Source organism: Bombina bombina, chromosome 2 (genome assembly GCF_027579735.1).
Source record: "Bombina bombina isolate aBomBom1 chromosome 2, aBomBom1.pri, whole genome shotgun sequence".
Classification (NCBI taxonomy): Eukaryota; Metazoa; Chordata; class Amphibia; order Anura; family Bombinatoridae; genus Bombina; species Bombina bombina.
The window spans coordinates 1,317,145,238-1,317,162,220 of record NC_069500.1 but is presented as its reverse complement, the minus strand read 5'-3'; the positions used below and the strand labels follow the sequence as shown (position 1 = coordinate 1,317,162,220).

Sequence of the window (16,983 nt, the reverse complement as noted above, 5' to 3'; positions counted from 1 at the left end):
TTTACCTGATCCTGCTGAATTATAAATGTTACGTTTTCCCCAGGCTTCACAGCTATAGAGTCGCCTTTAATGCTGATGCGCAAACCTTTTGGAGCAATTAAAGGACACTGATACCGAAAAAGGTTTTCTTGAAGATCAACTCCTCCTTCACACACATTGGATACAACTTTTCTGTACCTGCAAAAAAAGCACTGGTGTAAGAACATATGAACCAATCATAATATTCTTCAAGATATTGTCAGCAAGATTACAAGTAGCGCGTTATGAGTTTTCTGCTGGTGATGTGGTCTTTTCACAATCAATTTCTATTGCGCATCTATTACAAGTCTTGAAAGATCATGATTGTGGTTGCGCATTCGCATTTTATGCAATAATTCTTTCAGCGCTCGAAGAGCTGTAGTTAACAGTTTTGCACAATATAAAAGTTTCACGAAAAACTTCAAAAATACATTACAAAGTACAGTTACACTGTCTAATAAAAATTATTTTTTTTTAAAAAATATTGCGCACAAAAGTTATAAAGGCTCAAAGATAGGAGATATCTGGTGTTAGAAAAAAAAGCAGACGGAGGGATTTTACATTGACATGCATACACATACATAGAGAAACATGGATTTATATGTATAGACATATGTTTAACTATATAGATAATGAAAATCAAACAATATCTCAGATGTATTTTCAATGCGATATTCACATATAGATCTCTAGACATATATATATATATATTCATATACATATCTTTCTATAAATAGATATATCAGTCCAAAAATCATCACATATATAAAGAAATATTTATTTAGAAATAAATAGAACATATTCCGTTTACAACAGAAATATGGAGAGAATGTGGTCACATTTATAAATAACTAATGGATTGTTATTAATGGTACCAGATTACAAGGCTCTGTCTGACAGTTAATAGGATAGAAAGAGAAATAAAAAACGAAATAATTAAAAGATAAAAAAAAACGTAAATTAAATTACCTAATAAAAATTAACTGCTTCACAGATTATTAAGAGGAGGTCCACTCAAGATGCGGAATACGTGATAATGGATTGGGATAGTTACAAAGGATGATCATTTTATATTTAACTATACAAAATCATGTTTATTGTTAATATTGTTGCTTCTTTTTAAACAAAGGAAATACTGTTAAAAAAACAAACATAATTTATGCTTACCTGATAAATTTATTTCTCTTGTGGTGTATCCAGTCCACGGATCATCCATTACTTGTGGGATATTCTCCTTCCCAACAGGAAGTTGCAAGAGGATCACCCACAGCAGAGCTGCTATATAGCTCCTCCCCTAACTGCCATATCCAGTCATTCGACCGAAACTAGCCGAGAAAGGAGAAACCATAGGGTGCAGTGGTGACTGTAGTTTGAAATTTAGACCTGCCTTAAAAGGACAGGGCGGGCCGTGGACTGGATACACCACAAGAGAAATAAATTTATCAGGTAAGCATAAATTATGTTTTCTCTTGTTAGGTGTATCCAGTCCACGGATCATTCATTACTTGTGGGATACCAATACTAAAGCTAAAGTACACGGATGAAGGGAGGGACAAGGCAGGTACTTAAACGGAAGGGACCACAGCCTGTAGAACCTTTCTCCCAAAAATAGCCTCCGAAGAAGCAAAAGTATCAATTTTGTAAAATTTTGAAAAGGTATGAAGCGAAGACCAAGTCGCCGCTTTGCAAATCTGTTCAACAGAAGCCTCATTTTTAAAGGCCCAGGTGGAAGCCACAGCTCTAGTAGAATGAGCTGTAATCCTTTCAGGGGGCTGCTGTACAGCAGTCTCATAGGCTAAGCGTATTACGCTCCGAAGCCAAAAAGAAAGAGAGGTTGCCGAAGCCTTTTGACCTCTCCTCTGTCCAGAGTAAACAACAAACAGGGAAGATGTTTGACGAAAATCTTTAGTCGCTTGTAAGTAAAACTTTAAAGCACGGACTACGTCCAAATTATGTAAAAGACGTTCCTTCTTTGAAGAAGGATTAGGACACAATGATGGAACAACAATCTCTTGATTGATATTCTTGTTGGAAACTACCTTAGGTAAAAACCCAGGTTTTGTACGCAGAACTACTTTATCTGTATGGAAAATCAGATAAGGAGAATCACATTGTAAAGCTGATAACTCAGAGACTCTACGAGCCGAGGAAATAGCCATCAAAGACAGAACTTTCCATGATAAAAGTTTTATATCAATGGAATGAAGGGGTTCAAACGGAACTCCTTGAAGAACCTTAAGAACCAAGTTTAAGCTCCATGGAGGAGTAACAGGTTTAAACACAGGCTTAATTCTAACCAAAGCCTGACAAAATGCCTGGACGTCTGGAACCTCTGCCAGACGCTTGTGCAAAAGGATAGACAGAGGAGAAATCGGTCCCTTTAAAGAACTAGCTGATAATCCTTTATCCAAACCCTCTTGGAGAAAGGACAATATCCTAGGAATCCTAACCTTACTCCATGAGTAATTCTTGGATTCACACCAATGAAGATATTTGCTCCATATTTTATGGTAGATTTTCCTGGTTACAGGCTTTCGTGCCTGTATTAAGGTATCAATGACTGACTCGGAGAAGCCACGCCTTGATAAAATCAAGCGTTCAATCTCCAGGCAGTCAGTCTCAGAGAAATTAGATTTGGATGATTGAAATGACCTTGTAGTAGAAGGTCTTGTCTCAGAGGCAGAGGCCAAGGTGGAAAGGATGACATGTCCAACAGGTCTGCATACCAGGTCCTGCGTGGCCACGCAGGCGCGATCAAGATCACAGATGCTCTCTCCTGTTTGATTTTGGCAATCAGTCGAGGGAGCAGAGGAAACGGTGGAAACACATAAGCCAGGTTGAAGAACCACGGTGCTGCTAGAGCATCTATCAGCGTCGCTTCTAGGTCCCTGGACCTGGATCCGTAACAAGGAAGCTTGGCGTTCTGGCGAGACGCCATAAGATCCAATTCTAGTGTGCCCCAACGATGAACCAATTGAGCAAACACCCCCGGATGGAGTTCCCACTCCCCCGGATGAAAAGTCTGACGACTTAGAAAATCCGCCTCCCAGTTCTCTACACCTGGGATATGGATCGCTGATAGATGGCAGGAGTGAGTCTCTGCCCAGCGAATTATCTTGGAGACTTCTAACATCGCTAGGCAGCTCCTTGTCCCCCCTTGATGGTTGATGTAAGCCACAGTCGTGATGTTGTCCGACTGAAATCTGATGAACCTCAGGGTTGCTAACTGAGGCCAAGCTAGAAGAGCATTGAATATTGCTCTTAACTCCAGAATATTTATTGGGAGGAGTTTCTCCTCCTGAGGCCACGATCCCTGAGCCTTCAGGGAATTCCAGACTGCACCCCAACCTAGAAGGCTGGCATCTGTTGTTACAATTGTCCAATCTGGCCTGCGAAAGGTCATACCTTTGGACAGATGGACCCGAGATAGCCACCAGAGAAGAGAATCTCTGGTCTCTTGATCCAGATTTAGCAGAGGGGACAAATCTGTGTAATCCCCATTCCACTGACTGAGCATGCATAATTGCAGCGGTCTGAGATGTAGGCGCGCAAATGGCACTATGTCCATCGCCGCTACCATTAAGCCGATCACTTCCATGCACTGAGCCACCGAAGGGCGCGGAATGTAGTGAAGAACACGGCAGGAATTTAGAAGCTTTGATAACCTGGACTCCGTCAGGTAAATTTTCATTTCTACAGAATCTATCAGAGTTCCTAGGAAGGAAACCCTTGTGAGGGGTGATAGAGAACTCTTTCCCTCATTCACTTTCCACCCATGCGACCTCAGAAATGCCAACACTATGTCCGTATGAGATTTGGCAATTTGGAAGTTTGACGCCTGTATCAGGATGTAGTCTAGATAAGGGGCCACTACTATGCCCCGTGGTCTTAGGACCGCCAGAAGAGACCCCATAACCTTTGTAAAAATTCTTGGGGCTGTAGCTAACCCGAAGGGAAGAGCCACAAACTGGTAATGCCTGTCTAGAAAGGCAAACCTTAGGAACCGATGATGATCTTTGTGAATCGGTATGTGAAGGTAAGCATCCTTCAAATCCACTGTGGTCATGTACTGACCCTCCTGGATCATAGGTAGGATTGTCCGAATAGTTTCCATTTTGAACGATGGAACTCTGAGAAATTTGTTTAAGATCTTTAGATCCAAAATTGGTCTGAAGGTTCCCTCTTTTTTGGGAACCACAAACAGATTTGAATAAAATCCCTGTCCTTGTTCCATCTGTGGAACTGGATGGATCACTCCCATTATTAGGAGGTCTTGCACACAGCGTAAGAATGCTTCTTTCTTTATCTGGTTTACAGATAATCTCGAAAGGTGAAATCTCCCTTGTGGGGGGAAGCTTTGAAGTCCAGAAGATATCCCTGAGATATGATCTCCAACGCCCAGGGATCCTGAACATCTCTTGCCCACACCTGGGCGAAGAGAGAAAGTCTGCCCCCTACTAGATCCGTTGCCGGATAGGGGGCCGTTCCTTCATGCTGTCTTAGAGGCAGCAGCAGGCTTTCTGGCCTGCTTGCCTTTGCTCCAGGCCTGGTTAGATTTCCAGGCCGGCTTGGATTGCGCAAAAGTTCCCTCTTGTTTTGTAGCAGAGGAAGTTGATGCTGCACCTGCCTTGAAGTTTCGAAAGGCACGAAAATTAGACTGTTTGGCCCTTGATTTGGCCCTGTCCTGAGGAAGGGTATGACCCTTACCTCCAGTAATGTCAGCAATAATTTCCTTCAAACCAGGCCTGAATAGGGTCTGCCCCTTGAAGGAAATGTTAAGTAATTTAGACTATGAAGTCACATCAGTTTACCAAGATTTAAGCCATAGCCCCCTACGCGCCAGGATGGCGAATCCAGATTTCTTAGCCGTTAGTTTAGTCAAATGAACAATGGCATCAGAAACAAAAGAATTAGCTAGCTTAAGTGTTCTAAGCTTGTCAAGTATTTCAGTCAATGGAGTAGCTGTCTGAAAGGCCTCTTCCAGAGACTCAAACCAGAACGCCGCAGCAGCAGTGACAGGAGTAATGCATGCAAGGGGCTGCAGGATAAAACCTTGTTGAATAAACATTTTCTTAAGGTAACCTTCTAATTTTTTATCCATTGGATCTGAAAAAGCACAACTGTCCTCGACAGGGATAGTGATACGCTTTGCTAAAGTAGAAACTGCTCCCTCCACCTTAGGGACCGTCTGCCATAAGTCCTGTGTGGTGGCGTCTATTGGAAACATTTTTCTAAAAATAGGAGGGGGGGGGAAACGGCACACCGGGTCTGTCCCACTCCTTAGTAATAATTTCTGTAAACCTTTTAGGTATTGGAAAAACGTCAGTACACACCGGCACTGCGTAGTATTTATCCAGTCTACACAATTTCTCTGGCACTGCAATTGTGTCACAGTCATTCAGAGCAGCTAAAACCTCTCCAAGCAACACCCGGAGGTTCTCAAGCTTAAATTTAAAAGTAGACATATCGGAATCAGGTTTCCCCGAGTCAGAGACGTCACCCACAGACTGAAGCTCTTCCTCAGCTTCTGCATATTGTGACGCAGTATCAGACATGGGCCTTAAAACATCTGCGCGCTCTGTATTACGTCTAACCCCAGAGCTATCGCGCTTTCCTCTGAATTCAGGCAGTCTGGCTAATACCGCTGACAGGGTATAATCCATGATTGCCGCCATGTCCTGCAAAGTAATCGCTATGTGCGTCTTTGATGTACTTGGCGCCATTTTAGCGTGAGTCCCTTGAGTGGGAGTCAAAGGGTTCGACACGTGGGGAGAGTTAGTCGGCATAACTTCCACTTCATCAGAATCCTCTGGTGATAATTCTTTTAAAGATAACAGCTGATCTTTATTGTTTAAAGTGAAATCAATACATTTAGTACACATTCTCCTATGGGGTTCCACCATGGCTTTTAAACATAATGAACAAGGAGTTTCCTCTATGTCAGACATGTTTATACAGACTAGCAATGAGACTAGCAAGCTTGGAAAACACTTTAAATCAAGTTAACAAGCAATATAAAAAAACGTTACTGTGCCTTTAAGAGAAACAAATTTTGCCAAAATTTGAAATAACAGTGAAAAAAGGCAGTTAAACTAACGAAATTTTTACAGTGTATATAACAAGTTAGCAGAGCATTGCACCCACTGGCAAATGGATGATTAACCCCTTAATACAAAAAATAGATTAACAAAACGAAAAATATGTTTTTTAAACAGTCATAACAACTGCCACAGCTCCTACTTTTGAAGCCTTTTGAGCCCTTCAGAGATGTCCTATAGCATGCAGGGGACTGCTGAGGGAATCTGAATGTCACAGTTTGTAATTTTAACTGCACCAACTGTAACTTTTATACTATAACAGTGGAAAACCTCAGGAAACTGTTTCTAGGCAAAAATAAAGCCAGCCATGTGGAAAAAACTAGGCCCCAATAAGTTTTATCACCAAAGCATATATAAAAACGATTAAACATGCTAGCAAACGTTTTATATTGCACATTAATCAGAGTATATACCTCTGATAGCAAGCCTGATACTAGTCGCTATTAAATCACTGTATTTAGGCTTTAACTTACATTAATCCGGTATCAGCAGCATTTTCTAGCAAATTCCATCCCTAGAAAAACTTAACTGCACATACCTTATTGCAGGATACCCTGCACGCCATTCTCCCTCTGAAGTTACCTCACTCCTCAGACATATGTGAGAATAGCAGTGGATCTTAGTTACTTCTGCTAAGATCATAGAAAAACGCAGGCAGATTCTTCTTCTAAATGCTGCCTGAGATAAAATAATACACTCCGGTACCATTTAAAAACAATAAACTTTTGATTGAAGAAAAAACTAACTATATTTTACCACTTTCCTCTTACTACCTCCAGCTATGTCGAGAGCTTGCAAGAGAATGACTGGGTATGGCAGTTAGGGGAGGAGCTATATAGCAGCTCTGCTGTGGGTGATCCTCTTGCAACTTCCTGTTGGGAAGGAGAATATCCCACAAGTAATGGATGATCCGTGGACTGGATATACCTAACAAGAGAAATAATCAGTTGTGTCATGCTTTATACGTTTCTTGTGCAGATGACACAATACTAACATGAATAAAACATTCAGATGCTACTTTCTTTAAAGTGTGCAAAGCTAGGCAAGGCGAGATGTAAATTATGGTAACAATGGGATTTAGTAAGAAAAGAAGAAATAAGTAGACATGTGCGATTCGTTTCGGTTCGATTCGGAAATTCGGAAAATTCGGAAAATTCGGCGATTCGGATTGAACCGAATTTCCGAATTAAAATTCTGCCGAATTTTCCGAATCGAACCGAATCGAACCGAATCGATTCGTAAATTCGGATGGCCATTGGGATTACACTAGTATTGTACAGTATGTTAGGTTAACACCTAATATACAGTATAATACTAGTCTAATCCCACCTAACACTTACCGAAATGCCGAATTTACGAACCGAATTGAACCGAATCGAACCGAATCGAGCCGAATTTCTTCGAATCCGAATTAATCCGAAACGAATCCGAAACGAATCGATTCATAATTTTCCGAATTCGAATCGATCCGAACCGAACTTCGAAAAATTCCGAATCGATCCGAACCGAACCGAATTTTTTCGCCATGCACATGTCTAGAAATAAGAAGTATAATATAATTACAACTCACAATTACTACCCTCCATACTTGACATGTAGGTTTGGGGCAACCTTCATTTGCTACCCTAATTTTTCTCTAACCATACCTGAGTAGGGTGTTTACATTTGTAAAATATCAGTGAGAATGCTATGAATTTAGTGCAGGATATGGCAAATAATTGCTAGAACAACAGTTTGTACTCTGGCAAAAGTATCAATAGTATTTTCATACTCAAGTTGGCCAACATATCAATAGTTAAACATAAAAGTATCAGTTAATTCTGTAGGCCCTGGGAATAGCTAAATGAAATAGATTTATATTATGTTCTCCGCTCTAGCACACATTTCCTCAAGTTGTGGTCGGCTAGGGATCTCAGGGGAATGCAAAATGAAAAACACAACATTGATAGATGAAAGAAGATTTGATTATATAATGTAGATAAGGAAATTGTAACTGTCAATAACTTGTATATTTCTAGGATTTTATTTTTTCAAACCACCTTTCTTCTTCTGTTATTGATTCTTCTGCTATTGACTTTGATAATGTGCTAATAAATAGTATTAAATCTACAGCATAAATGTCTCAACCTTTACTCTCCTTATTACATGTATTTTATGTTGGCTCCAATTTTAACTAAATGCTACTGCATTGTGCTGAATCTATAACATATAGGCCTATATTTAACAAAGTCTGGCGAACCTGATCCGCCAGTGCGGATCAGGTCCGCCAGACCTCGCTGAATACGGAGAGCAATACGCTCTCCGTATTCAGCATTGCACTAGCAGCTCACAAGAGCTGCTGGTGCAACGCCACCCCCTGCAGACTCGCGCCAATCGGCCGCCAGCAGGCGGTGTCAATCAACCTGATTGTACTCGATCGGGTTGAATTCCGGCGATCTCTGTCCACCTGCTCAGAGCAGACGGACAGGTTATGGAGCAGCGCTCTTTGTGACCGCTGCTTCCTAACTGCTGTTTCTGGCGAGTCTGAAGATAGATAGGCCCCATAGGCTGGTGATAAAATTCCATAGCTGTCCCACCAATAGATTATGCAACAAATAATAATTAGTGCAACTTACAAGTTGAACAACTGTAAAGTACCTATACAGTACATGAAGGGCAAGATTACAAATGGCGCTCCAAATATATTTTTTACTGGCACACAAACTCAGCTGAAAGTTACATTTTAACACAGGCAGGTTTGCACACGTGTCACAAGTAAAAACCTCCCAAGCAAAACCCTATGTGAGCTAACTTCAGGACTTAGTATATTGCAACCTCATTAACTTCTCCCCATAGACTTTAATAGAGCAGGCCGATCAAAAAAATCCTAACACTTATTGCTCACAAGCTTACCTGACACCGTGTAAGACCTACACCCCTAAAGCCGAAGGTAGTTCTAAATATTTTACCCTCCAATGTTCTTCACATGTCTAATATTACAAAACTACTATTGTCCAAATGTACGGTTTATAAACATACTGGTCTAGATTAACATGCAGTACAATCGCCCTACTTACATCTGTCAATATGAAATGTGGTCAAGTGCAACAGATGATGCTGTTTTGAAAATATTTTTTTATTGGCTAAGAGGCCAATATGTCACTGTGCTTTAGTCTATAGCGCTTCTGTAACCAGGGAAATATGATCCCTCCTTTCTTTATGCATTAGAGAAAAAAAAACAGTTCTGTATTGGTTATTGGTATTAGTAATAAATGTTTTAATCAATAGCAAGCTACATACATATGTAAAAGCATAATATGACAATAGCTCATTATCTTTGAAAAAGTATAAGCCTAAGCGTGAAATGCATCACAGTGTGCAGGACCTAAGTGTCAGTACAATTTTAAAGATTACTTTTCAATAAAGTTTTTAATTATTTCCCTCTCAGGCTGCTCTGTGTAATTACAACGAGGTGGTGACAACAGTCTTTCTTTGCTTATGAAAAAATTAAGTCAGCATTTATTGCTATACTAAATGGGGTTGAGAAGAGGCGGAACCTCTGAGAAGAGGCATGGTCTTTTACCTGACGCTTCAAATTGGTGAGTGAATGGCATACGGATCATGTTTGATACAGTTCCAATGTGACAATGGTTGGATAAACATTTACATATCAACTTCTGCATAAAATAGAGAACATATTCCAAAACAAGCTGGGGGGGGGGGGGCACTGAGTGGAGAGACCAGACAGACTCAAGGTGACTTCAGAGTTTCCACAGACAGACTCAAGGAGACTTCAGAGTTTCCACAGACAGACTCAAGGAGACTTCAGAGTTTCCACACGAAAGGCACAGATGAAAGAGTTACACCCAGTACCAAAGGGGTTAACATAGCCTTATTCCAATATCTGCTACATATAACAGACTAAGTATATATCTTCCTATCAATTATGGATTACTTTACACTTCCTGACACAGCAGGACTATTACTTCAGTATAATATAAATACATTGATTTATTCTCTTTATTCCTCGTTAATTGGGAAAACTGATAATGATAATAATAATAATAATCTACAACTGCACATATGTTTTCTCTGGGTCCAAGGAAATACATGGACAGAATGTTCTTTAACACAATCATATAATTTATCTATGCTATATTTTGTAAAAAAATATCCATGATACAAATTGTAAATGTAATACTGCAGTAATTGTTTCTACTGCATTTGTAAATATGTCACACATAGTGATGAAGATACATTTCCACTAACCCAATGGTTATCGTCTAACCACACTTTATCTCCAAACGTGCGCTGGTATTATGAGTTAGGTGCAATGTGAACGCGACCTCTTGTTTGCATTGCATGGAAGCATAATTAAGTTTTAACCAATTGAATCTTTCCAGCTACTTTAAATAGGTAAGCTGGGATTTTATCTGTAGCTATGATTACGCCGTGAGTGACGAAACATGTCAGCAGCAGTTTTTTCACAAGTTTATGCCGGTGTTGTGAGACATGCCTTCTTTTGATCATGTACACATGGTTTATTTTTAACCTAAATAAACGAGTTTTGGATTTTGGGAAAAGTCGTCTGCATTTTTGTTTTTGAATTGCTTTATGAATATATACATATATATGCACTGTATGTACACATATTAACACATAAATATGTATATAAGCATATAAATATATATTTAAAGGGAACAGACAGTTCCCATAGACTGCATTGTAAAGGCACTTTTCAGTGCCGTTTTTTTTCTAACACCCCAACACCGAAAACTTTAGGCCCCAAAAAGTGCTAAGTGCAGTTAAAAAAAAAAAAAAAAGAAGGAAACTTACACTAAATTTTGGGGGCAATTGGGGGTCATTTAGAAAATTAACCAGAGGTCTGAACTCTTAATTTTCGGAGTGCTAATTGCTACCGCAGTAGCAATAACCAGCCACTTGTGGCGCTCCATTTGTAATCTAGCCCTAGATGTGTTCAGCTAGCTGCCAGTAGTGCAATGTTGTTCCTTCAGCAAAGGATAACAAGAGAATGAAGCACATTTGATAATAGAAGTAAATTGCAAAGTTGCTTAAAATCTAAATCATGAAAGAAAATGTGTGGGTTTCCTGTCTCTTTAATTGTAATATTACACTGACATATTTTAAGCTTTATTACCACAGTTAATTTGTATTACTTTTTTGTATGTTTCTGTATTTTGCTTTGCTAATGTTTGACTATTAGTAACAAATATTGCGTTTTTTTACTTCTAATTTATGACCAACATTATCTTATGCTAATTATACTTTGGGGACACAAGCAAAAGAGCGTAGTAACATTTTTAGTCAGAGTTTTGTCTTAGGGATATCCTGAAAGCTAGTACAGTATATGTGTTTATTCTATATTGGTAAATACCATTACACATTGTTTTTATTTTGTAGTATATGAGACACAGTTTTTTTCTTTCTTTATTCAGACAGAGCATATCATTTTTTAAAAAGTTAATAATTTACCTCTGTTATTAGATTTTCTTCATTCTCTTGGTATCCTATGTTAAAAAGCAGGGAGGTAAGCTCCAGCCTGCTTAGCTATCTATACAGTAACTGAGAATGCAAAAACCGAATGATGTGATATTAGCATCCAAATCTATTGTTGCAAACAGAAATATAGCTCAGTTCCATTTAGGCTCTCTGACAATTTTCTACAAACTTGTTTAGATGATTATGAAAATCATTTTAATTGTCATAAAAATGCAAAATTGACAACTTTTTTCTACATACCTCAGTGTTTTCCCTAATGGAATGATTTCTTTACTCTTCATTGGTTTATATGCTTCAGGAATTTCATGAATTTCTACTCAGTTGGAAAACACTAACACTGAATTTAATTAATACAGTAATTCATTCGGAATGAATTTGAAATCCAGAATAGCAATACCAGGCATACTTTATATTCCATGTTTCCTAAAGTGAGAGCAGACTTGGAGGAATTACTTTTTCTAGAAGAACCATTTCACAGAATATTATGTTGTATACCAATATATAGATTTAATCTGAATTATTACCAAGTCTCTGAAAAGATAGACAGGTGATAGGTAATGATAGATATGACAGATGTAAAGCGATATATATATATATATATATATATATATATATATATATATACAGAGAGAAAGAGAGAGAGAGAGAGAGAGAGATAGATATGACAGATAGAAAGATAAATACATAGATAAACAGATAGATAGACAGACAGATTTAAATAGATGATAGATTGATAGATTGATTGATAGCTTGATTAGATAGATGGAAAAGTGGAATTTGGTTGTTTGTCATCCACCATTAAAGGATTTTAATTCTCACCAAAAATTACCAGCACATAAATATATCACTTGAAAGTTCAAATATTACTCTGTAAATTACACTTACTATTTTTAAAATCAAAGTAGCTGTAATAATAAAAACATATATTTTATTTTCCACATTTACGTCATAAATTCTTGTCCATAATATGATAGTTGCTTCCTTTTTTTTAGTTAGGCCAATCGCAGCGCTTTCCATTTACATATTAATGAGTTTGCGCTTTTCTGATCGCATGCACATTTAAAATAAAGTAAATGTAATGTGCATTAGCCCTGTATGTTTTCTTATTATTAAGCCAGTAAATCACGCTTGCGCAAACAGACCGGCATATTGAGGAAATGTATATATCTTGTGAAGGACAAGAGCCGTGACGTCAAGCAATGGAAAATAATGTTTCAAACACGCCTGCGCAAGAGGATCAATGTTGCACTTTTCACCCAAGCAGAGAACCCAGGTTACCCACCACGATTGATCTATGCAAATTGCAGCAAAACTACAGAAAAGAAACAATGGAGGGTATTTAGGCATATTAAGTATTTCTATTGTCCTGGGGAATGCTGAATAACATTTATTTATATTTTATATCCCTTCAATCTTTATACTTTGCTGCCCTACTGCATGATGGTCACTTGAGATGATAGACAGTAGGTGACTGAAACATTAATGCAATGTCTAGATAGGTAGATAACTGGAGAGAGCAGCAGTCTAATTATTTAGACAGTCTTTTACATGTTTACTCTTTATTTACTTATTCTGTCCAGCTTTTAGCTAATTCAAATCACATTTCTAGTTAAAACAAACTCTGACTACTTACCCTGTTGTACTTGTATACGTTTGTCCTAATGTGCAATCTTCAGGTGGGGATTCTGGGTTAAACCAAAAGTCTGCAAAGCATTTACTGGATTCAGATTTCTGATGTGTTTCATGCTCAAATCCATAATCACTAAAAAAAATAATTAAAAATAAAATAAAAATAATTAGTGTTCCAGTTTGATAAAACTGCTGCTGTAAATCAGCCTCTGTTGAAGTCCTAGGAAATTAGTCTTTCTACCTTTCTGTCTGTCTGCCTGTCTATCTACTTAGTAGGGAATCTATTTCTTCATACTCGAGGTAGAACCATATCCATGTTGCCAGGTATATGGCCTCAGCTACTGGATCAGATGGAAATGCCTCTCAGCAATCTAAGATAATGGGGCCGATTTATTCAAGTGTGGATGGAAATGATACGATGTATCATGTCCGTCACACATCGATAAATGCAGACAGCATACACTGTCGGCATTTATCATTGCACAAGCATTTCTTGTGAACTGCTTATGCAATGCCGCCCCCTGCAGATAAGCGGCCAATTAGCCGCTAGCAGGGGGTGTCAATCAGCCCGTTCGTATAGGATCCGGCGGATTGAAGACTGTAGCCTCAGAGGCAGCGGATCAGTTATGGAGCAGCGTTCTTTAGACCGCTGCTTCATAACTGCTGTTTCCGCACGGAAACAGGGGCGTCAAGCTCCATTCAGAGCTTGATAATTTGCCCCCAATGTGCATATTTACCAAATATATTCATCTCCTTCCTGATAGTCAGTAACAAAGTTGGACCATATGCGCATAGTTTGAAAGATTAAATGATGTTTCTAACAAATACTGCTTGCACTTATGAAAACTCATTTAACTGCTAGAATTTAGAGAAAGTATTCCAAAGAGGACCACATGGCCAGCTTGCTTAAGTGCTCTACTGAATTTTCACAAAGTCAAGCCAAGGAAACTGTATTGTCCTGAATGTAATAAACCCAGAGTTTAATAGGAAGCCAAATAAGCCAAATTAAATTGCTTAACAAACAAACATTTGGAAATCTTCCTTTCCTGGCATAAAAGCAGATGATAAAATACCAGACTTTCCTTAGTAGCTTCCAAATAATATTTTTAGATCTCTGACAACATCAAGCCTGCCATTTCATTATTTATCAACGGTCGGCCACATGTGCAATATACTTTAATTGTTACATGGTTTCACAAGTAAAGAACTTTTCTGAAGTCGTTTATCCAAACATTCAGAATTGAGCTAATCCCAAACTGTGCCCTTACAGAAAAAAACAAAACAAAAAACAATTAAAAAAATAGCAATATATGGAGATCACAATCGATTTAAGCTTTCTTTGGAGAATACTGTATGTACATTCTCAACCAAAAACTAAGGGGGACCCTCACAGGCTAAACAATAAATGATCTGAAACAAGTCTAACTGGGGAGGAATGTCAAGTTCAATGAAACTCTGTTGGTGGCCATATCTTCCCCTTGTGAACTGCTATAGCCATGGTAAAGACCATTGGAGCAGTGGCCAACCTGATAGGTACAAAAAATAAATTAAACAAACATTTCCCAATGCGAACTGAAGCACTGTTTGATGATCTGTTTGGATGGGAACATGAAGGTCAAAATCCTTCAGATTGACTGCATTTATTACCTAACAAGGTTCTAGAAACCAGAAATGACTTATAGATGAATGTTTAATTCTCTTTTAATGTTGGAAAAGGTTGGAGTAAAGAAAACCCAGCATACTCCTGTAACTGACAAGGAAAAGGGCTAAGTACTGCCAGATAATAAAACACATCCCACAATGCCTTCTTTTTCACCAGGAAAGAAAGAACTTTGGAAGAGAAGTTTTTCCTGTATTTACGAGAAACAACCCTGTTTGCCAAAAAAATGATTTGAAAATTTTTCAATTTTTCATAATAAAAAAAAAGTTTCCTTAATAAAAAAAAGGTTCTTTGAGAAAGTGGTTTTAAGATCAAGAGGCCGAATTATGAAGTTCCGAATAAAGCTTGATGCCCCTGTTTCCGCGCCAGCCTTAAGGCTCGCCGGAAACAGCCGTTATGTAGAAGCTGCTCCATAACTCGTTCGCCTGCTCTGAGGCTGCGGACATCAATCCGCCCGATCCTATACGCAGGGCCGTTTCTAGAGAATCTGGCTCCCAGGGCAAAATTCCAAAATGCGCCCCCCTCACAGATTCTAAAGTCCCCCTTCCTAGACCTTGCATGTCACTCTGTCATTTAGAGGTCAGCTCCAAAGCCGCAGTGCACTACTGGGACCTAGCGGAACACATCTGGTGAGCAAATGACAAGAGACAAATGTGTGTTGCAGCCAACCACCAGTTAGCTCCTAGTAGTGCATTGCTACTGCTAAGGATATGTACATATGCTTTTCAACAATTCATACCAGGAGAACAAGAATAATAGAATTGTCTTAACATTTTTTGCTATATCCTGAATTATGAAAGTTTAATTTTGATTTTCCTATCTTTTTAAATATGTCCTTTTTCTACTACAATGTTTTTCCCAAATATATTGATATTATCTAAAAATATCTTTATATCTTTTACTAATTGCCATTATATTTATACTTTTCTCATAGCTATGCATATTTATTTGTTTAATGCATATCAATCCCTTTAAATTCTTATCCAAAATGTATCTACAAAACGTCCAATAGACTTTAAAGTTGAACTTTGCAAAAAAACTAAGGTAAGATTTTCTAAAGGATTGTAATATGTCACTAGGTGTATTTGTAACTAGTGATGTCACGAATAGTTCACCGGCGAATAGTTCCCGGCGAACATAGCTTGTTTGCGTTCGCCGCGGCGGGCGAACATATGCGATGTTCGATCCGCCCCCTATTCGTCATCATTGAGTAAACTTTGACCCTGTATCTCACAGTCTGCAGACACATTTCAGCCAATCAGCAGCAGACACTCCCTCCCAGACCCTCCCAGCTCCTGGGCAGCAGCCATTTTAGATTCATTATGATCCTGCATTCTTAGTGAGAGGAGGGATAGTGTAGCTGCTGCTGATTTTATAGGGAAATTCATAGCTAGGCTAGTGTATTCAGTGTCCACTACAGTCCTGTAAATAACATTGCTCTGAATTTCAGACTCATAATCAAGCCCCAAAGTTTTATGAGAATACCGTCAGTTACCTACTTCAGCTTGCTTCTGTTTGTGAAAAGTGTCTTTTCATATGCAAAAGAAGGGGGAGGGGGAGAGTCTTATTTCCTACTTGCAGTGGGCTTTCCAACTACCTTTTCAACAGAGCTAAACTGAGAGCTTCTATGTAAGTTTTTAAACAGTTTTATACTAGATTTTGATATCAGTATCTGTGAATCCTATTCTTTATAGTAGTGTCTATTACAAACAATAACGGCTAGATTACGAGTTGTGCGTTAGGGTTAAAAAGCAGCGTTGGATGGTCCCAACGCTGCTTTTAAACGCCCGCTGGTATTACGAGCCTTGCAGGTACAGGTGTACCGCTCACTTTTTTGGCCAGACTCGGAAATACCGCAAATCCACTTACGTCAATTGCGTATCCTCTTTTTTCAATGGGACTTACATAGCGCCGGTATTACGAGTCTGACCAAAAGTGAGCGGTAGACCCTCTCCTGTCAAGACTGGTACCGCATTTTAAAGTCAGTAGTTAAGAGTTTTACACTACAATGCTGTAGCATAAAACTCTTAACTAAAGTGCTAAAAAGTACACTAACACCCATAAACTACCTATTAACCC

At 38.7% G+C, this 16,983-nt stretch overlaps 1 protein-coding gene across 1 annotated transcript in view; it reads right to left on the bottom strand.

Moving 5' to 3' along the window:
• The window catches only part of SORCS2 (sortilin related VPS10 domain containing receptor 2), a 1,789,666-nt gene that overhangs the window by 168,048 nt on the left and 1,604,635 nt on the right, over positions 1-16,983 (bottom strand). The window contains exons 17-18 of the mRNA XM_053704165.1: positions 13,249-13,377; positions 6-177 (exon numbers count right to left, since the gene is read on the bottom strand). Coding sequence (XP_053560140.1) covers positions 6-177; positions 13,249-13,377 — 301 coding nt within the window. The remainder of the gene's footprint in view (positions 1-5; positions 178-13,248; positions 13,378-16,983) is intronic.